Below are 21872 nucleotides of genomic sequence, written 5' to 3' on the forward strand. Positions count from 1 at the left end.
AATTTAAACAATAAAGCTTCACAGCTGCACTAAGTCACATCCTACATCAGGATCCTCAGACTGACAGGCCTCCAGCTCTTCATGAAGTCTGAGAAAACAGCGAAGCAACTGTGAAATTAATGCAAAAATAAATAATCAACACAGGTGAAACAGTCAAAATAAATCTCTTTCACCTCTTGGCTTCCTCCTCCTTCTCTTTCATCCTTCCCTCAAGTCAGGACACCGTCTCCTGAGGAGAAGCTCATTCCAGTTTCAGAGCCGATCGGTCAAAAATCAGAGCTTTATGGGCGGCTTCGATCAACTCACTGAGCAACGGGAACACAGAAACGTGACAATTATTCAAGATGAGCCTTTAAAAATATCACAGCAGGAGACTGAATGTCGGCGGCAGCTCCGTGCAGGCGTCCATCAAATCACAAAGAGCAAACACACACACAGAGTTTACGTGCAGAGCCATCCCAGTTGATGTGGGGTGACAGTTCAGAATCACCACTTAATCTACCATGCATGTCTTTGGACTGTGGGAGCATCTGGAGAAAACCTACACAGGTTTAGGGAGAACATAAAAGAATAAGAACCCATAACCTACTTGCTGTTAGTGCCCCAAAACTAAAGTGTGCAACTCCAGAAGAAATTGAAGACCTGGGGGAGGCTGGGATCGAACCACCGACCTCTCACTTGTTGACTATAAAGGAGATAGAAACACCGAACAAAGGTTGTAAAAATTCCTAAAAGAAGCTCTAATGTTATGAATCCAGCTTCTAATTAAATGCTAGATATGTCATGTAAATGATCCTTGAGATAAAGTGGAGCTGGCCCACAGTATTGAGGACAAGTGTGATTTAAACACAAAGCGTGGTGCACAGCGCTCTTTTGTGGCGGAAGGATCGTACTGCACACCGGTGTAAGGTTTCCGGTGTTATGGCGACCACCGGCAACATCTTCTCCTCAGTCTAGGAAAAGCAGGGTGTACATTCAGGTAAACTGCCTCTCACTTACACTCAAACTCGACTAATTTCGAGCACAGTTAATGCGAGTTTTCTGTCTGTTGTTAATTTTTGAACCGCGGGTGTACCACTACGTTTTTTCCTGTCCAGTCCTGTTGCTGCCAAACCCACACAGCTTGAATTTAGGGTCTCCCGGCTTTGTCATGTGTTAGCCGTAGAATACAGTTCAGACATTAGTTAGCGTTCAATATAGTGTTTTTCGCTTGTTTGACCATTACGAAGAAAAATGTAAGTAACACGTTATTATCTTTACATCTCCTCAATGTGAAGGCTTGTCTTACATGTCTGTTAAATCACTGAGTGTCCCCGGCGGTTGACAAAGTTAACGTAAAGTCAAGTTAAAATAAACTAGCTTAATGACGCGCAGCTAGCTTAAAGTTTGACAGAACACATTAAAGTTGATTATCGGTGTAAATTTATGTTCTCCTGTGAGATACAAAAAGTCAAGGGGTAAGGATAAGGGACACATCTTTACCAGGGCTGGTGAAAGATGACAACGCTGTCTATTGTAAGACGTTACAGTAAAACTAGCGGTAATTAGCTACAGCTAATATCTTAGCTTAATATTTTGTTAAGCTAGCACTCTGTGTTAACGTATAGCTGCCCTCCACAAGCATTTCATTAGATTTCAGGGATGGAGCCTTTATTTTAATGTGACTGTAGTTTAATGCGCCACATTTCGCCCCGAGCACACAGTGTTAACATTACATTATTTTCAGTTTCTTAACTCTTTTTCTTAACAATAAAGTTAGCACTACAAGGTTATGTAACTTGCGATATTTTACCCTCAGCCTATTGTGAATAAACCTGCAGACTAGACAGTTCCTTGTTTTTCTTCATTAGATGTGTTTGGGAGCCATCGTTATACTGCAATGTGGTTACTGTGTTATCAAAGGTCACACTGTAATGTTCAATCATCACTCACTGATATTGGGAGCGAAAAATGTCATTGGCTATAGGCGGTGTAAGCACATGCATGCCTGAGACTGTTAACAAAATAGCTTGGATCATGGAAATATTGCTGTTGTGCAAATACTGCTACTGCCCTGGCCACCTGCATAGGTCACATTATTACTAGCCAGCAGTTCTCATTTGCCCCTCCGGTCTCAGTTATGATTGCTCAGACAACAGTCGGAAAAAGGTCAGAAGAATTTCCTGCAACAGGACTTTTCCTTACGTGGAGCTCAGATCCGCCTGGAGTTACGTTCCCACACACTTGCTTGTGCCCACATGCTTGTGTTATGTGGTGTTCGGCTTTCAACCGAGATTACAGGGTGCAAGTCTGAGTCTGTGTGTCTGTCTCTCCCCTTCTCACAGAGTGCTGTCAAGAGAGGCAAGTATTTCACATCTTGGTGTAATTCTGACTATGCTGCTCTTGGTAGCACTTGGCATAGTTTTCTCCCCCTTTGTGGTCACCATTGAGAAGACTGAGAACAACAACCACAAACCACCAGCACCGCTATTCAACTACAGCAGGATCTCCCTACCATCAGAGCACATACCCTACTTCCTCTCCAACAACAAGAGAGTCGCCAAGCAATGCCGCCTGGACCCACTCTGCCCTTTTAAAGTAAGCTATGGACTTTCAGTGTAATTATGTGTTAAAATATTGTTTTCAGTGTAAGAGTGCTCCTTCCAATTTTGCTCCTCTGTAAAGAGAAACGAACAAATTATTATTGACTGTTCATTACCTAAAAACAATATGAAACTTGCTGTTTAATTCTGTTACCTGTTTGCATTAGTCTTGTAGGAGCACATTAAATGGAAATGTTGATTTTACTCAACATTTTCATGCTGCTTAGTGTTTCGGTGTTTTAATGATGACAGAGTGTTTTAGTAAAGTTTAGAATGAGTGCTGGAGCATATCCACAACACAATGTTTTTTAAACATCAGTATACTTGCATCTGTAACTGATCTTATGGTCCTTGCTTTAAAGGTACCAGATTATGTAATTAATTACCCCAGCAATGGGTGAATGAAGTTTTGTCAGAAGTTAAGGAAAAAGGTTTTTAGATTCTTACTGTAGAGTTAAGATAATTTATTTTGCCCTCTGTCAGCTTAGTTAATTCATTAGATGGACTGGCGAATGATCCATCCTTACTGTGGTACTGGTCGCATTTTTCTTCACAGTTTTTTGATTGATTTTATAAAAGCTGAAATTTAATCGTAAACTTGTGGCACAGCTCTATATGCAATATTGTCTTTGTCTGTCTTACACACACACACACACACGCACACACGCACACACACGCGCTTATATCTTTACACTTGTTTTTCATGACAGGATGCACTTAAGGATCTGTCTGTCTGTTGGGGTTATGAGAAGAGCTGTGATCCAAGGAAACGCTTTAGCTACCCTGTCTGTACCAAAGCTGACTCTGCATGGTACTTCCCCTCAAATCACATTCATTCACAACACTTAAAATAGTTTATACAATGTACTTTTCCCATTTTCTTATCAGCCTCATCCAGAATGTGCCAGATGCTCACTAGTCCTAATAGTAATAGAACTATTTTATTCAGAGATACTGGATTTACTGAACCACAGTCTCCGTTATTTTCACCAAGTACTTGTGTGCTCATGCATAGCATGCATAATTGATGAGCCATTATGGTTGCAGATTTGCTGATCTGTCTAAATCTCATATCTGTCAGGGCTCGTTCACTGGATGCAGCCCAGGAGCTTTTCTGGAAGCAGGCTGATTTCGGCTATGTCAAAGAGCGCCTCTCTGAGCTCAAAACACTCTGCAAGGCCAGCAAGCCAGTAAGTCTGCTCATTTCCTTAGTTCCCACGGGCCCTCTGAGCCAACAGGAAGAAACAACAGGTAGAATTAGACACAGTGTTCAACAAGAGTCCACAGACAATGGGCTCTAAATAATTTGCAGTTTAAAAGCGGTGGTAGAAAGAAGGTAGTGTAGAGAACCTCCTAAGATCCAGAGCTTAGTAATGTCACTTGAATACTAAACATTTCTAATAATACTGTTTTCCAGGGGAACTCATCATTAAGGTGCAGTAGTCACTCTAGATTTTGTAAAGCCACAAATCTTTACCTGGACTTGCGGAAGCCACGCAGAAGTCATGAGAGGTAAGTGCAACTGAAAGTGACATTATGCTGATGAAAGTGACTGGAAATTCAACCATCTTTATGCTGCAGGTACAAAGAGGACTTCATTCAGACAGGCGAGATTGGTGGACACTGCAGACTGAACAAGCGAGCACTTGCTGCCGAAGGAGAACACAAGAGCCCTTTGCAGTCTTGGTGAGGAAAGATACACTTCTTTCACTTACTAACATTAGTCATAATCAAAGGCATTTGCACAGCGGTGAGAGCACTATATCCTAGCCACTAGACCACCAGGGAACTGTTTTTGTCATTTTTAGCATAGTTCTTGGAATGTGTGACCTGCAATCTGCAATTCCAATGATTTATAAATTGTGTATTAATAAAATAATGTTGTGGCACTGCTGACACTGATCAGCAGTGCTGCCAAATCCTAGCCACTAGACCACCAGAGACTGGTCAGCAGAATCTGGGGCAGTGGAGGTTCAGACAGTGAAGTGGCCTAACAGCATGTACTTAAATATTCTTCACGTATATCCTCCTATATTCCTTCATTTGTGAATAGAGTTAAGAATGGCAAGAATTGCATGGCTGTATGATGCAGGTTTACTGTCCACTTTTCCCTAGAGCACAAAATGAAATGTTCCCTGACCGGGAATCGAACCCGGGCCGCGGCGGTGAGAGCGCCGAATCCTAACCACTAGACCACCAGGGAGCTGGTTAAGTCACTTTTAGCAGTTTTGCAGAATGCATACATGCATCCAAAGGGTAGATATTAATGGCTTATACATTCATATGATTTCTACATTGCGGATTAATAAAATTATGTTGCGGCACTGCTGACACTGATTGATCTGCATGTATCTCCCCCTATGTTCTTTCATTTGTGAATAGAATTGAGAATGTCAAGAATCGCATGACTTTATGATGCAGGGTTACCATCCACTTTTAGCTATTCTTCTTTTCCTTTCGGCTTTTCTGTTCAGGGGTTACCACAGCAAATCATCTGCTTCCATCTAACCCTATCCTCTACATCCTCTTCTCCCGTACCAACTAACTTCATGTCCTCTTTTACTACATCTATAAACCTCCTCTTTGGTCTTCCTCTAGGCCTCCTGTCTGGCAGTGAAAAACTCAGCATCCTTCTACCAATATAGTCACTATCCCTCCTCTGTACATATCCAAACCATCTCAATCTGGCCTCTCTGGCTTTATCTCCAAATCATCTAATATTCACTGTCTCTCTGATGTACTCATTCCTGATCCTATCCATCCTGGTCACTCCGAAAGAGAACCCCAACATTTTAATCTCTGCTACCTCCAGGTCTGCCTCCTGTCTTTTCCTCAGTGCCATTGTCTCTAAATCAGAATCAGAACCAGAAACCGTGCAGCATGGCTGGTCTCACCACTGTTTTGTACACCTTTCCTTTCATTCTTGCTGATAGCCTGTTATCACACTTTTTGCTATTGTATGGCTAAAACACAAAATGAAACGTTCCCTGACTGGTAATTGAACCTGGGCCGCGGCGGTGAGAGCACCGAATCCTAACCACTAGACCACCAGGGACTAGGCAGCAGGGTTTGGGTCAGTGTAGGTTGAGGCAGTGAAGTGGTCGGAAAACAGCATGCGCTTAGACATTCTTCCAGATAAATTAAGTAGTCAACAGGTTTTTAAAAATTAACAGAATAGAATAGAATATGCTTTATTGTCATTATACAGTCTATAACAAGATTGGAATTAAATATATTTTGTAACATTGCAGCTCTTTCTGTACTTTAAAAACATTTTTTACAAAAAAATTGGTCCTAGTTCCCTGGCCAGGAATCAAATCCAAGCTGCAGAAAATGTTACAGCTATTTGGCGAATGTTATTGAGGGCTTTTATGGCATGTGTGACAAATGGTCAGATCTGTATTAACACACACTGTCACTAGTCTGTGCTTTTCTTCAACATTTCTCTTTGCACTGTATTGCCAAAATTGAGCTGAAGAGGCATCTGCAAGTAATGATGTCTTGTATGATTCAGTGGCTTCCTTCCTGCCTGGTCTATCAGTAATTACAGTGTGAACATCAGACCTGTTGCAGTTAGACCAGGTTCATACTGAAAGATTTAAAGCTCTTCACAGCACTGCTGTTGGCACAAAGGCATGTAGGTTGATCCATAAGAACAACAGGGTGCCAGCATGAGTAGGTCTCCCTCCCCTTGTAACAAAGTCTTGTAGACTGAGTTAAATAAAGAAATAGCCACCCTTGATCATTAAAAAAATCAACCAGACAGCTGGATCAGTGACCTTCCTTTGAAACATTTGCCATAACTAGTGGAGTCATTCTTCAACTTGCTAAAAATAAGGAAGCATCAATGAAATGTGAGTCATAGAAGATCATATGTATTGATCTCTTTCTAATAACTAGAGGGAGTTGCTTTACTTGCTGCTGTTCTGTGCTGTGTGCATCTCATGGCTGTTTAACTTCTGGAGGCAATGAAAAACACATAGCAGCTTCCTCTCAAAGCAGCAGAAACCAAGCTTGTCAGGAATGTGGGGGTAGGGTTTGTGGGCTGAGCTTGTCTTTTGTTAGAAGAAGAAAGCCCTCCACAGGGCCAGTGGCGCAATGGATAACGCGTCTGACTACGGATCAGAAGATTCTAGGTTCGACTCCTGGCTGGCTCGTTAATCCTTTTTATTTTTAACTCTTTTGTCGGCAGAGGGATGCTGCTGTGACTACTACAGAGTGATCTTGCTCATAATGTGCACCTAATGAAGCGATTTGTCATGTATCATTATAATTCAATATTTCTCTGATACAATTCATTATTAACAAATCTGTTCAAATGGTTAATTTTCAGTTCTTAAAATTTGTTAAAATTTGTACGTTCCACAGGTTAGTAAAGGGTATCACATACATGCCAGCTGCCCTAGTCTTCAGCAATTCAAAAAATGATATCAGATGAGTGTTAACCTATTAAACAGCAAAGCCTGCCAGGTTTATGAAATTTGAAATGAATGTTCCTGTATTGTTCAACCAGGGAAGCTTCTGTGTAGTGCATGTTGTCTTTGTGAAGACAGTTTTGACTTTTTGTGGATGAATCAATTTAATCATATTTCTCACACGTTTAACGTTATTGAAGGCAAATTACAATTCAGTGCTCACAGTTTTTTTTTAACCAGCCTCTATGTGGTATAAACCGCTATGCGAAAGCAGCAAGGCTCAGTCAATAGGAAGTTTAATAAAATAGCCCTCTTCAAATGAGCCCAGTAAAACACATGTCTGGATGTGGGTCAGTGGATAACATATCTGACTACAGATCATAAGATTCTATCTGTCTTCCTGCTGGCTCCGTCACATTTTCTCATTTGTGGAGAGAGAGATGCTGCAGTGACGAGAACAATGAAAGAGTCCTCTGAATTAGACCTGTCTGCAACACTGAAATGGGAAAGCCTGCACTTAGTATCCGAATATAAAAGGCTGTGTTGTGATTGTAATCCCTCTTATTCATTTGATGTCCCTCTTCTGCCACAAAAACTGCATTTTTACAGCTTTGTTTACAACATTACAATGATGTTGTTGTAGGTATGCTGAGCTACAGACATATAAGGAGCTGGACTTCGATCCCATAGAGGATGGACATTGTGATATCATAATTGACAAACCCACTGTTTTCATGAAACTTGACGCTGGTAAGTAAGAAAAATTTACTAGACTTAATTTAAAGCCTTTTAGTCTCAATGAGGAACTAAAATCCTTTTTTAATGCACCTGAAGCAGAAACGATACACTGCTCTTTTGTACATCTTGTCTGAGGTCAAACGATGCATGATGGTGTCTACAATCAGTTTATGTTTCCGGTATGCAGTAGCAATGACCTTTCCTAAAACTGGCATGTTTTAAAGAAACTGCTGGAATATAGCAATAAGGCATTGAGAGTATTTTTCTTCTACTTGTCAGACAGGTGTTCACATGTTACCTCTTGTCTAGTTTCAGTCATGATGGCAAAAATAATCTTGTTTTTTTTAACAGGGGTGAACATGTACCACCATTTCTGTGACTTTGTCAACCTCTACATCTCCCAGCACATAAACAACTCCTTCAGCTCAGATATAAACATCATCATGTGGGACACGGTGAGTACTTAATACACTTCACTACCTTTTCAGTGAAGTAGAGAGTGTAATATATGTATGGATTTTAGAATTTACTCAGTTTAAGGTTAACCAGTGATACTGTGGAGTTAGTAAGACATAGCTGCTCAGATTCTCCTGAACATGTCCATTACTACAACTGGCTGCAACAATTTTTAAACAACAGTTAATTCTTAGGAACTGAAGCAACATAAAATAAATATTTTGGAATTTCATGTCATAGTTTTATTTATCTGTCAAAATATAACACAGGACAGGCTTTTCCAAGTGTATTTTTTTGTAAGTGCCTCTTGTAGAGGTAGATAAACTGACAGGGAGAAGGAGAGCAGTGACCTTTCATCACAAATTACAGCGCTTCAGGCTGTCAGATAATCGTGTGATAATGGGTTTTATACAAAACCAAAACTTCAGAAAAATACAACCAGCTGAGTTTGAAAACAGATGACTGACTCTGGCTGCGCTAAGGGCATAATGGAGTTGATTTTAATTTTATGGCTTTGTTTTTCATTTCTCTTGTGGCATTAATTGAATCAACATTTGTTCCCCTCATTTGGATGTCTTTTCCCAGAGTTTTTATGGTTATGGAGATCTGTTCAGTGAAACATGGAAGGCCTTCTCAGAGTATGACATCATCCATCTGAAGACATATGACTCAAAAAGAGTAGGTGTAATCTCACCTCTGAGTGCTCGTTATATGCTCCTTTAATGTAAGGGTGTTGACCTTATCACTTAATGAGTAGGGGTCTCCAAAAGTTCATTTGAGTGTTATTATAGCCCCCCCCTCATTATTAGGTCAGTTACCTCTGGCACACATGAAATATTGTGTATGATGTATCCACAAGTACCAGCATTGGTTTTAATGCACTATATGATTCATGTGAAAAACTGTAGAAGTAAATTAATCCAAACATGGCTTAACAGATAAGGCATTAGGACCTATCCCTGCCAGCGCTTGAGCAGTCTCTGACAGAAACACCACAGCTGTGAACACGTCATACTTCTATTATACGTTGTTCATGCACACCAAAACCATCAATCCATTATTTATGAAAACACTCAAAGATCATGAATAAGTATGTATGCATGTACATGTATGTACTAAATAACTTAAACTATTTTTCCTGTGCATAGCTGTATGCTCACTTCATTGATCTGTTCACACTTATCCATAGGTGTGTTTCAAAGATGCCTTCTTCTCCCTTCTCCCGAGAATGAGATACGGCCTTTTTTACAACACACCTCTTGTAAGTTACATCTCATGTATATTTATGTGTGTCAATACTGCTTTGTCTGTGTCTTGATTTATACACCGATCAGCCACAACATTCAGGCAAATTTTTGTATTGATGAAAGTGGACAGTGGACAAGCACGCAGACGGCTTCAGTAAATGTTTTTGAAAGGCTCGCGGCCACAGCTGTTGGATTTCTGTAGAATTTAGGACTTCCTACTGCGTTTGGGCACCATTAATGAAAACCATGTAGAAATCAAAACACCTCCAAATTACAGCAGCAACTTCTTCAATTACAACTTATTAATGATGCATTATAAAGGTGCTGTTATCAGTGAATGAAATGATGTGTAGGTGGGTCGTATGTGTCAAAATAACATTTGCTTGAATGCCAGGATCAAAGGATTTCCAGCAGCACATTTTTATGAGCAGACCAATGTTATTCATGCCACCTGTCAGCACTTTTAATGTTGTGGCTTTTCAGTGCATGTTTTTATATCACATTCTGCGGTAGAATTTTTTTGTCATTCATTCCTCACCAAAAGCACAATGAAATCCGGTGCAGTCGTAAACATGCGGTTTAGGTCAAATGTTTATGTGATGTATTCAAAGCTCAGCAAGTGCTTATGTTATTTAAATGATAATTCCAAGGAGATTACTGTAAAGATGATACCATGTAAATGTGCTCTCATGTGGTTCCAGCCTTGAGGTGTGAAATATTGATAGGTCAGCTTCAAGCTGATGCTTTTGATTGCCCCTGCAGCGCGTGTCATGTTTATATTCATGTGCTCACATTTACAGCTGCAGTACAGGAGTGTATATGTGAGATTCTCTGACTTGATAAATGCATAGGCTCATATGATATTCATCCCAGTGAGATTAGGAAGTATGTTTACAATTGTCAGATTCTCAGTGTGTGCCATATTTTTTATCACAGTCCAATGCAGTAGTGCCAATGATCTAGCGAGATTCAGTTAGCCTCCAATTATTTCAAGTCACAGAGTAGATCATCTTGCATGACTGTATACAAATTTTGATATAATAGTTTGTATTGAACAGAGAAAAAAAAATTATGTATATGAGTGTAATGGACTCTTTTCATGGTGTGTTGATGGCAGATCTCAGATTGCTCCAGTGAAGGAATGTTTAGGGCGTTCTCTCAGCATGTCCTCCACCGGCTGAACATCCTACAAGTCGGGCCAAAGGTAAGAATAGCATCTTTTAGGAATCATTGGTTACACCACACTTCTATTGTATAGACATAAAGGGTCGAAAATCTTTCAAATCCGCGATAGTTAAGTAGAGTATCATTCTCTCTTTAGAACCTTACAGTGTAGAGGATGATTCATCATAGTGGTAATTTTTGGAGATGCATTTTCTGTTGTTGGTATCAACATCAAGACATTCCTGACATTTACTGACCAAACAGTTATATTGTGAGTGTTACCATTGTTTCAACTCTTAACGCTGCTCATTAGCAATGCCGATATGAATTTAAATTAGTCATGGAAATTTCATGTATGCAGATCATACTATTGCCAAAACCAGGCAGGAATGTTTTCGCTGCCAGATAGCAGCTTGTATGCACCCACTTGTCTATAAAGTCAATGTTTACAGTAAGAATAAAATCACCACTCTTGTGCTTACTGTCTCACCTGCATGTACAAAAGTTTGTGTTTGATCGACTGGAGTAGTTGACCTATATCTGTTCAATGGAAACCAGAGAAAGAATAGTGGCTGAATAAGCATATGTCTACTCTAATCTTCAGCATTTAATTTGGTGCAGTCTATTCATGCTTTATCAGTTAAGAAAAAGCATCTTCATAATACTAACCAAACACATGAGATATCAGGAGAGCAGTGCAAGAGAGAGAAAAAAATATCACATTAAATTTCATTGAGAGAACATAACGACAACGTGCGCACAAAATGGCAACATGCACTTCATTTGGAGCTTACCTTTTATCTGTCTTGTTAATCAAAACTAACTACACAACTCAACCAGAGTCTTCCTCAGGTGTAGTGGGGGTATTTATGCACTTAAACCTGAAGCCCAGGGGAGGTGACCAGAATACTGTCAACCACCCTGAATCCATGACAGTGCTCTCATGAGGTAGTAAGATAAGACAAAGGGAAGCTCTATCCACTGCCCCTCAACAACACAGTCATGCCAGATGATTCCCAGAATGAGAGACACAGACTGCCAGGGGAACCACTCCTAAAAATAATGCAGTGAACCAACGCTTACCTTCCACGTCTCTGCTATAGCTAACTTTAAAAAACACAGCTGCAGAACTAAACTAGCCTCCCGCAGGAATGCCAGAACAATGCGTTACCCAGACAAGTTAAAGGTGCCAAACTCCAGCATTTCCCCAAGATATCACTTCACTGTTTAAAGTTAAGCACGTAACAAGAGGGACTCTCTCACAAGGCCGATTCATGAATTCATCAATAATGCACGGAAAACCACTGTCCCTGTCAAAAGCCTTTCCGACACCATCAGTTAAACTGGAAAGACGAATTTTCTGTTGCAACCTAAACACCCAACCACAACAAAATGAAACATTGCTTCATCCGAACATGCCAAACAAAACTGTCTTAAATCAAATAAATAATAAATAGATCAGTGTTAGCAGTGTCAGAATGTATAGACATATTGGCACATATGAGGCATGTGTTGTAAGTGCAAAACAAAATCAAAGAATGACACTGGGCACATGGCATCGAGGCAGGCACAGACACACTGGACCATGGGCAGGCAGTGCTAAAATAACCTTGCGGGATTCTGGCCAGGCGTTTTGGGTTACAGCCAAGCCCACTCAACTCCAATCAGTGGGAACCCTACAACACAAACCACACACAGCACTGAAGCAAAGAGGGCATCACAATATGTTGAAACTGACTACAATAGATTAGAAATCTTGCCAAGGTGTTTCCCTGTTCTCTGCCCAGTGCATGGAGGAGTACGCTCTGCTACTCTGAAGAGACGAGTGATGAGGCGATGAATTAATTCATTTCATGAAAAGCATTTTATATACAAATTTTAAATACACTTCCAAATGTAGGTCCTGCTGGTTGCAGTGTCTAATAGATTGGCAATGTCCATAAGACATTTTAGTCCAGCACAAGATATATCATGCTATAAAACATGATACTGTGAGATTTGATGGATATTTATTTGGATATCATGTTTGTCAAAAGATGAATGCTACTGATTTGTCTGAGATGCTGACCTTTATTTCTCTCTGCCACTTTATGATAAAATTTTCCTCTTGCATTGTGAGCGCCCGTGCATACATCCACATGGTGAAGCTTTTAATTAACAGGTAGAAATAAGTGTTTGATTACTGCAGAAGAGAAAATGCATAGCTCCATGAGCTCAGAACCGAAACTGGCGTATAGATAAATGTTCATTCCGAACTGTGTGAGGTAGGAAAGGGATGCCAACCCACCTCACACTCCCACCAACAATGTGGTGTTAATAACATTAAATAATCAAATCTAAAAACAATATTTACCTGAATTTAATTATTTCACTTCTTTACTTTTCTCTGCTAACAGTGATCTACTTGTCAACAGTACCCCAATGGTTCTTTGATTTTACAATGCTCAGTGCATGTATGCCATATGACAGAGATATTCTTATGAGGCTTTGAACTATGCGCAGTATGAAGCATTCTCTGATGGGGTTTCAAACCCAGGCCACAGTCAAGCACAGAATGGTAAGCAATAACTTAGCGGAAGCTGTGCGTAAATGTGTTTATTTAGTGTCCTTTAAAGTGTATACCCAAATAGCACAGGTGAAAGGAGCAACTGGCACAGAGTGATAACAGGAATTAGACAAACAAATCAACGCTGAGTTGCTCACTGTGAGAGATAACATATCTCAGGATTCAAGTGTCTAAGTTGAATGTCATAGTGCTGCCATGAATGGAAGCACTGGCTGGCAGGAATTGAAGAAACCCTAGAATGAACGTGTTCTGCAGTAACGTCTAAAATTACTCATATGGCTCCTTACATATGTTTATCAATGAGTGGCTATGCTGCTGCTACATACATATACATTGTACACTATTTCAGAAAGGGTGATGTTAGTGCTATCATGCCTTTCTGGTCTTCTTGTTGCTAAGATTTTCATTCTCAGATTCATCAATTTGATTCCTGGTCATGGAAAACTCTGTGTACAATATCAGTTAAAGGTTTGGACGCACCTACTCATTCAAGGATCTTTATTTGTTATTTTTACGGTTCCCTTTCCAAGTAGTCATGTTGTCATCACTCCCAGCCCTCCTGCCTTTCTTGGACTGCAACCCTGGAAGTCCTGTTCTGTAATCTTATTGTGCACCATCTGTGATATGTGCTGAATCTCTTTCATTAGTTTAATACACCTGATGCACCCTCGTTTATCTTTGAGGCTGCTGTTTGGTCGTAGTTGTAGACCCACCACCTCTCTTCTCCAGTGACAATCCTTGACACGGAGGTTGCGTCTGCAGGTTCGTGGTGAAATTGCAAATTTCACCTGGAAGTAGTCACAAAATCTTGTGTAGAACCGGTCCCGCGGTTGATCGCACAACTCAGTCCTGAGTCACAAGAGATACTGCTCGCATCTGTTGCATGTACATGATCGTGCTGCACATTTGCAACAAGAGAAAAATCTGAACTTTTTGATTGCACTTCTTGTCTTAACCAGCTTTGCAGAGTAGTTACCTGGAATGGCATTCAATTAGCAAGTGTGCCTTCTGTTAATGTGTTTGAAACAGCCCTATTTTACTGCTGTAGTCCAAATTATGACAAGAAATACTAAATCAATTAAAGATAAAAGGCAGTCCATCATTACTGAAGGAAGACCAAGTGTTCCCTGTCGTGCAGAGAAATTTATTAGGGTTCCTGGCTTCAGAAATTGTCATTTAATGGCATGTCAGATTAGAGCCCCCATCAGTGTTTCATAGAGTTAAAGTAGCAGATACACTGTTTGTTGGAGACTGTTAAAATTGGACCCTTATTGTCAAAGTGCTACAAAGAAATCCCCACTGAGAGAGACTAGTAGTAAGATATCTGCTTAGAACAAGAAACATAATGGATGGACGTTAGACGAGTGAAAATATGTACTTTGGTATTACAGTCATGGGATTTTTGGTCCCAGCTGCCACTTTTGTCACATGCTGAAGACACTGTTGGCCATTTGTGCAGAATTCTAAGCAATATTCAACTGGCATGGCTCCCACAACATTCCTATAGCCCACCGAGACAACTGTAAGAGTGCGCAAAACTGTTAAAGCTAAAGGTGGCTACTTTTAAGTAAATTTAGAATATAAATTCAAATGTTTGTAGTTTTGCTGTCCATTATTGTTCTACGATGTAGAAAATAGTGCAGCTATTGTGAAAAATAAGTGATGAACTTTACCAGTGTTTCTGCTGTCTACATTTGTTGAATATGCTTAACTGTCTTAATAACTTCTTTTCTTTCCTATTATTAGGTGATCTGTCTTTATGTTTCTGATGACAAGAAGACTCAATCCTTTTTTAGTGTCGCAAAAAAAAGTACTTTCTGGCGTAGATCCATAACCAGACTTCTTACAAAAAGAAGATGTAAGGCATACATTTAACACTGGTTAAAATAACAAACTCGTCTCTCCATTTAGATTTTATGTCGCACTGTACAGATAATAGATTCTACCAACAGACGTCTTGGTTGTCTGTATATTCTCCACCTATATTATTGTATACCATAAATTATGCTTTATGTCATGGAAATGCACCAAAATCTAAGCACAATCCTAGCAGACACAGCTTACATGTTTCTTGGTCTGGTGTTCTTAACCACTTGTACCAAAGTAACATGAGTGATAGGAGCAACTGGCAGAGTGATAACTGGAAACAAATGCATCTCTTTCATGACAGACCACCGTGTCTTTAAAGGCTTCACACAGCTCCCTGGTGGTCTAGTGGTTAGGATTCGGCGCTCTCACCGCCGCGGCCCGGGTTCGATTCCCGGTCAGGGAATGTCATGTTTTTGCACGGTGTGTGTAGTTGTTTTAGCATATACTGATGCAGCCAGTTTAGTTAGTTAAGTCCATCTATAGTTTATGCATAAACAATCTCTTTAACTCCAAGTCCTTGATTCCTTCTTTGTAAATGTGTATTCTAGTGAGAAATGGTGAGCAGACTTTATCCACAATGTTCTTTTTATTATTTTTTGGACTGCTGTTTTTTCTTTCTTTCTTTTTTTTACGTTTTATTCTTCAATCAGGGAAATGACAGAAAATTACATGCAGAAACATCCATTCTCTGTATGTGGGGTTCATGATTAGTTTTAAGCCCCCAGACCTGAGTACATCCTTACTTTTAGGGCTTGAGGTCATAATTTAATTTCATTATAGTTCATTTGGATTCTGTTGTGATTTTCTGACAGGGCAATATCTTAGCTAATCATTATGATCATTGTGATCCTTTAAAAGTTCCTATTTAAGTTTTCAAGAGTCTCAAGTATGCCAGTTGTATAACCACTAAATTCATGCATATATTTCTGATTCTGCTCAGACAACAAGGACATAACATTTCTTTTGAAACTGTGTTTAATATGTGCATATGAATGGTACCCCACTGACATATGTTTTGTGTCATGCTGATCTTCCTGTCTTTCCTGGACCACCGAAACTCAGTATCATCTGTATTATTTTCCTATTGTAGACCTAAATCAAGCTACACTCTGAAATGTTTGCTCATTGTATGTAAGAAAACAACGGATGCCTCAGTTGTTCACATTATACTGCATGTTTAACAGATGACCAGGGCAGTGACTTACATATTTGTACAATTTGTTGTTCAATATTGACAGTATGAATGATAGTCACCCTTGTTTAGCATAAGTAAATATGTGATATTTTTGGGTTTTGGTATGGATCAATAGACAAAGTTAAAGTGTACTGGATCAAAACTGCAAGGCTACCAGGACGCTGTAGTGCTGCGTATCAGTAATGTGTTTCACAGCTGAAACATGTCTACCTGGGTATATTTCAACAGCTTTTTTGTGCCACACTTTTAGAGACTGATTTTCTAGGGGTTGTTACAATAAGCCATAGGCATATAACGTGTGTAAATGACAGAAGCAACCAAATGCAATGGCGAGCTACGAGCTACTCTCAGACTCTCTGTAGGTGATCTCATTACTGTGATGAAAGATCCCCCCACTGATAGCGTCTGAAAGAGTACATGCATAAGTACTGTATGTGGATGTACACTTCTACTGCCACGGCCATGTGCTCATCTCCTTATTCATCTCCTTCATCTATAACTCTCCAGAACTCCTCACAGGTGTTTTATGGTGCCAGGTTTAGTGATTGACTGTATCTTTATGACCAGCAAAGCCCAATAACTTCTTCCTTCCTGTGGAGCAGCTCATTGGGTATTCATATCCTTCACTTGAAATATGCTAAGAGGCTTTTCAGCGACTGTTGGCGATAGCAGGCCAGCGACTGAAAGAGAGGTCTTCTCGGCCCTGACCCTCTCCCCAGCTCTTCCTTTCATCACTAGATTAATGGCAGCAGCTAGAAACTCATGCTGCTGCTCCCCTCTATTGTGTCCTATTCATTCGTCTCTACAAGCCCTCTCCTCCTATCTCCCCTCATCATAATTTGCTGTAGTCTGGTCTTGTTCCGAATGGTATTTCTTTCAAATACTTTTTAAGTAGAAAGTGGAGAAATTAAGTCTATACTGAAGGCATTTCTGCTCACTTCTTCTGCTAAGGTGTTTTAGTTTGGTTTATTGTATTAAGCTGATTGCAATGGTTGAAATATATTGTAATTACTTTGATTTAAGGGTAGTGACGATGTTATCTTTATTGTTTAATTTCATATGCTGCAAATGTTGATGCCTTAAAAAAGTCCAAGTACCCTTTCTGAACACAAGGTGGCATCAGAAGACTACAGGAAATAAAAGTCCCTCTGTACTGACTGTATAAACCAATAGAAGTACATTAGAAAAAACGTTTAAATTGATTTTTTGCAATTTATCCTGCCCTCTGTGCTATATGTAAGAGACATTTGATGCAGAATGCTTTACGTTGCTTTGAATGAGCACCATGTTTTCCCAGCCGGCTATCTTTTCTGTCCTTGGCTGATTGATTATTGAGTGCATTGCTGTTTTCAGGAGGGGCGTGTTCGTGTCACCCTGCTGGCACGCAGCACAGAATACAGAAGGATCCTAAACCAAGTGGAGGTGAGTTTCAAACCACCATCTCTCTCTGCTTCTGTCTCTTTTTTTCTCTATACTTCTTTTTCTCTATATATACTGTTCTCTGCCACGTCCTCATTTCCCTTAATCTGTCTTTCTCTTTCCCTGTTCTTATTTATTTCCATTTCTTTACTTTATACAACTCTCCCACTCAGATCCCTTCAGTCCTTCCACCTCCTCTGTCCGCCATTGATTTACTGCCCACCTCTGTTAACTGGCTGTTTAAAATCTTATTTGCTATAAACAGTACAAGTAAAAATGGCTTGTGATTTATACTGTCACTGGCCATATTTGTTTGCCCTCACATTGATCACAGAACATGTCCCCCTGTTGTTGTTATAGCTGATAAATGCCCTCAAGACTGTGTCTTTACTGGAGGTCAGTGTGGTGGACTACAAATACAAGTGAGTTACAGAGTGCTCGCCACATAACTGCTGGAGCTATTCACAGCTGCTTAGTATTGGTTGGTGATGTGAAAAAATAAAGAATGCGTTATCTTTTTACATTGTCTAACAGTGACAGTGTCTACACGGTGAAGATGACTGATGTGTAACTCCCTGTGTGTCTTTCAGGGATGTTCCCTTCCTGGAGCAGCTAAAGATCACCCACAACTCTGACATATTTATAGGGATGCATGGGGCTGGTCTCACACACCTCCTCTTCCTCCCTGACTGGGCTGTCATCTTTGAGTTGTGAGTGACATTTTTTGTCCGAGTATGTATGCGAAAGTGGAAGTCAAGAGGAGCAGTGTGTTTGGCAGCTGTGCTCTGTCCAAAGTACCTCTCAGCCACTCAGCGTATGACTGAAATACTGCTTAATTAACCAGGTGTTCATCACACCTGGTAAACTGATTTTAAACACCTGTGTGTCTAGGAGCTTGTGTGAGTGAGTTTTGTTGGATTTTGGTGAGTGACAGAGGAAGAACCATACACAGAGAGTGAAAAAATGGAGCAAGAGTGAGGGAAAGAGAGGCACACTGAGAAGAGCAAGAGATAAAGTGTCTGCATCTGTCCCTCCCAGATATAACTGTCAGGATGAGAGCTGCTATCGAGATTTGGCTCGGCTGCGGGGCATTCGATACGTGACTTGGCAGAAAATGGACAAAGTGCTCCCACAGGACAAGGTAGGGGAAACTCCCATACAAGCCATTAGCTCCCCAGTATCTCAGTGGGAACTTTCTCAGTTCACCTCACATATAGAGTATACAACACACAGCTTACAGTAACTGCATTACCTCTAAGATGAACAGTAGGGTATTTTCTATAAGATAAAAAACCAACAGTTTAGATTTAATATAACAAAAATACAGGCTCCCCTGGGAGGAACGCATTGTAGCAAAGGTGAATGCACCTTTCATTACTGAGATTCAAAGCTAATTTTTCGATTCTTCAGATGTTTGCCTTTATTTTTAAAGACTCAATTCAATTCAGTATAGAGAATACCAATGTTGCACAGATGTCTTGAGAGATGCTCGGTAATTCTTTAGAGATTTTTTTCAAGTTCTGTTTAAACTACCCCAAAGGTGTTCAGTTGGATTTGTATCTGGCGACAGACTTGACCAGGTCAGAAGCTCTTGTGTGACTTTGGCAGTGTGTTTTGGATTGTTATCGTGCTTGAATATTCCTTCTCTGCCAAACTTGGAAAACTAGGAATCATCTTGTCAGCCAGTACTGGGTATATCTACAAACATTCATGATTTAATTTATAAATGTCATGTCTGCAACATCTTTTGCACTCATGCAGCCCCCTATCATAACACACCCACCTCCGTGCTTTACTGTCCGGACTGTGTATTCACTGTGAGTCCTGCGCAGGTTCAAGCTAAACATGCCCGACCCCATCTAAGCTGAATAAATCTACGATCTTGGTCTCATCTGACAAATGATTGTGCTCTCAATATTCACTAGGCTTCTTTTCATGGCCTTTAGCAAAGTTTCATCATGCAGTTTAGGAGGACAACCACTGCAGCTCTGACTATTGGTACTATAGTTTATCCTTTACCTCCTGGTTGACTGCTGCAACTATTTTTCCAACTGATTTTAAGTTGGTCAGTGATCTTTCTGTGCCTGTTGTGGAGTCACACAAACTGATTTTTCAGTTTCTCTCTCAATTCTTTTACATGTGTAGCTATCGTGCAGACATGCCTGTAGGTTTAAAAAAGAGAAAATTCCGGTGTTCACAGCTAAATTTAGAACAATGTACATACAGTTACACTAATTGGAAATCACAGGTGTAGTCAACTTAGTTTCAATTATCATTTGTTTGGTAATGTGTGTCTGTTATCACAGGTGTATTCGCTTTTGTTGCATTGAGTTTCTACTTTGGGGACTTTATTTTCAGTATAGTTAAAGTATCTGTTTTGGATTGTTCATAAGAGGAAATAATGTACTTGTCAACTTAGAAATAATGTAAATATTGAAGTAACACAATTTTGAATTGTTTGAGTTAAAGTGAAATTGCACAGGGATGTACTTACTTCTGTTGTATGCTGTACAGTTACACTCACATGCACGCATTTAATTATGTGCAGTTAGAGAGCGAGTAGGACAAGTGCACAGACCTTGTTTACCATTTATATTCATATTCTCTCAGTATCATCTACCAGACTACACAAACACACTCCTATGCTTTCATGTTGTTTTTCTCTCATGCTTTTATATGACTTTTCACTGTGTACCTTTTCTCTCATGCTTCTCTCAGGGTCATCATCCCACCCTTGGAGACCATCCAAAGTTTACCAACTACTCCTTTGACGTGTTGGAGTTCATGCGCCTCGTACTGGAAGCAGCCAATTATGTCACACGCCATCCAAAATGGCAGCGTCGTGTCCTTCATGATGAACTCTAAAGTCCCTATGAGTGGCGGCGGTGACACAGACATCTGGCTGCTGAAAAACGTTTAACTTGAACCTGCCTTTTGTCGTGATGAAAAAGACCTCCTCACATTGGCAGAGTCATTTTTAAGGTATTTTTTAAAAGTTACCTCATTCACTGGTGAATCTCTGTCACGCGGTGGGTTATTTGTCACCTCCTGTCCGCTACTTTGTGCCGACTGGATGAGTGAAAGCAGTATGGCGAACGGCTCCAGTTTGAATAGCTTTCACTAGCTCTATTAGTGTCAAATCGGTTGAAGGACTAGGCGTGTGCCGTTGAAGCATCTGGAGAGTAATAAGATGGATCCTGTGTTTCTTCATTACCTCCACTGCGTCTACTTCATTCCATGTCGACAAAGCTAGCAAATGAGCAGCTGTTACGGCGTTCCTTCACATGCGACATCTTGTCCCATTTGATCAGTGTCACGTTGATGCGAGCCTCTTTAGAGCTGTTGACAATCACACTAGAGTTTCTGAGCGCAGCCACCATAAATCAGTCTGACTTGATGGGCAGTGGACACATGCTGGATTCACACATATAGTTGCAAACATACACTTTTTTGCAGTTAGTATGATGTATTGAAATCATGTGGTTTGGAGTTGTACACAACAAAAACAAATATAACTTTAAAGCATAAGAGACAGAAGGTGAGTCACCCCTACTCCTTTTTTAAAAATCAGTATTAGTGTTATGTGTTCAAATATAGTAATACATTTAAACACATTAATAGTAAGTACTATGAAACATGCCTTCGAGTATGTGTAAGTTAAATTGACACTCCAAACATAATGACAATATTTTTACATTTGTTAGCAGGATAAAAAAAATTTAACAGGCTTTTTATACATTTTACTGCTACATCTTCATTTAATGTTTACAAGGTTTTCTTCCATTTGTCACATTTAATATTTAAGCATATTTCGTGCTGGTTTGATGGAATACCTTTTGATATCTGTTTTATTATAAAGTCCTTTGCATTTTACCAAAGGAAATGCCGGTGTCAGTATGGTGGAATAAGGAGGGTGCTGCTATTATCTATTACCTTTCCTGAAACCTTTTTAACGATGTTTGTGTCGTATTTCACAATAAATTTGACTGAAAGGGAATAAGCACAACTTAGGTGCAGGCTGATGCAATGCACAGGAGTATTTTCAGCAATGAGAAGATCATTTTCGTATTTCTTGGCCTCTCTGTGAGCTTGATGTTTTATTTATCGATGAAACCATGTCGAACTGAGTCAGACCTTTTTGGTCAGGGCTTTGCACAACTTGTAGGCGATTCCATATTCAAAAGCTGTGTAATATTTTGAAATAAATAATTCTAAAAAACG

The 21872-nt window shown here is 40.0% G+C and overlaps 1 protein-coding gene and 3 non-coding genes across 6 annotated transcripts; 3 read left to right on the forward strand and 1 right to left on the reverse strand.

The window, feature by feature from the left end:
- The first annotated feature begins 893 nt into the window (after positions 1-893).
- On the forward strand, positions 894-21872 carry eogt (EGF domain-specific O-linked N-acetylglucosamine (GlcNAc) transferase). 3 transcript variants are annotated; one of them, XM_023299336.3, is made up of 16 exons: positions 894-979; positions 2325-2577; positions 3293-3393; positions 3664-3772; positions 4000-4094; positions 4164-4268; positions 7641-7747; positions 8087-8190; positions 8777-8869; positions 9381-9452; positions 10556-10642; positions 17586-17654; positions 18012-18073; positions 18242-18361; positions 18690-18792; positions 20370-21872. In XM_023299336.3, the coding sequence occupies exons 2-16, from the start codon at positions 2374-2376 to the stop codon at positions 20514-20516; spliced, it is 1578 nt and encodes a 525-aa protein (XP_023155104.2). In that variant the 5' UTR covers positions 894-979; positions 2325-2373; the 3' UTR covers positions 20517-21872. The 3 variants fall into 3 exon arrangements, with proteins under 3 accessions (XP_023155104.2, XP_054866391.1, XP_035799321.1); XM_035943428.2 differs by lacking the exon at positions 894-979 and adding an exon at positions 1006-1235; XM_055010416.1 differs by lacking the exons at positions 894-979; positions 8777-8869 and adding an exon at positions 1005-1235.
- On the reverse strand, positions 4714-4785 carry trnae-cuc (transfer RNA glutamic acid (anticodon CUC)). Its single transcript has one exon. It is a non-coding gene; the product is annotated as a tRNA-Glu (tRNA).
- On the forward strand, positions 6667-6739 carry trnar-acg (transfer RNA arginine (anticodon ACG)). The gene has a single exon. It is a non-coding gene; the product is annotated as a tRNA-Arg (tRNA).
- Positions 15369-15440, forward strand: trnae-cuc (transfer RNA glutamic acid (anticodon CUC)). The gene has a single exon. It is a non-coding gene; the product is annotated as a tRNA-Glu (tRNA).

The sequence above is a fragment of the Amphiprion ocellaris genome, chromosome 5 (genome assembly GCF_022539595.1).
Source record: "Amphiprion ocellaris isolate individual 3 ecotype Okinawa chromosome 5, ASM2253959v1, whole genome shotgun sequence".
In the NCBI taxonomy this organism is placed as follows: domain Eukaryota; kingdom Metazoa; phylum Chordata; class Actinopteri; family Pomacentridae; genus Amphiprion; species Amphiprion ocellaris.

What these genes read in the sequence shown, in the direction of transcription:
- eogt (XM_023299336.3), top strand. Translation starts at nt 2,374, where the DNA reads ATGCTGCTCTTGGTAGCACTTGGCATAGTTTTCTCCCCCTTTGTGGTC. An exon ending in TTTCATGAAACTTGACGCTG is followed by an intron (nt 7,748 to 8,086) that starts GTAAGTAAGAAA and finishes TTTTTTTAACAG; the next exon opens with GGGTGAACATGTACCACCAT. An exon ending in ACATCATCATGTGGGACACG is followed by an intron (nt 8,191 to 8,776) that starts GTGAGTACTTAA and finishes GTCTTTTCCCAG; the next exon opens with AGTTTTTATGGTTATGGAGA.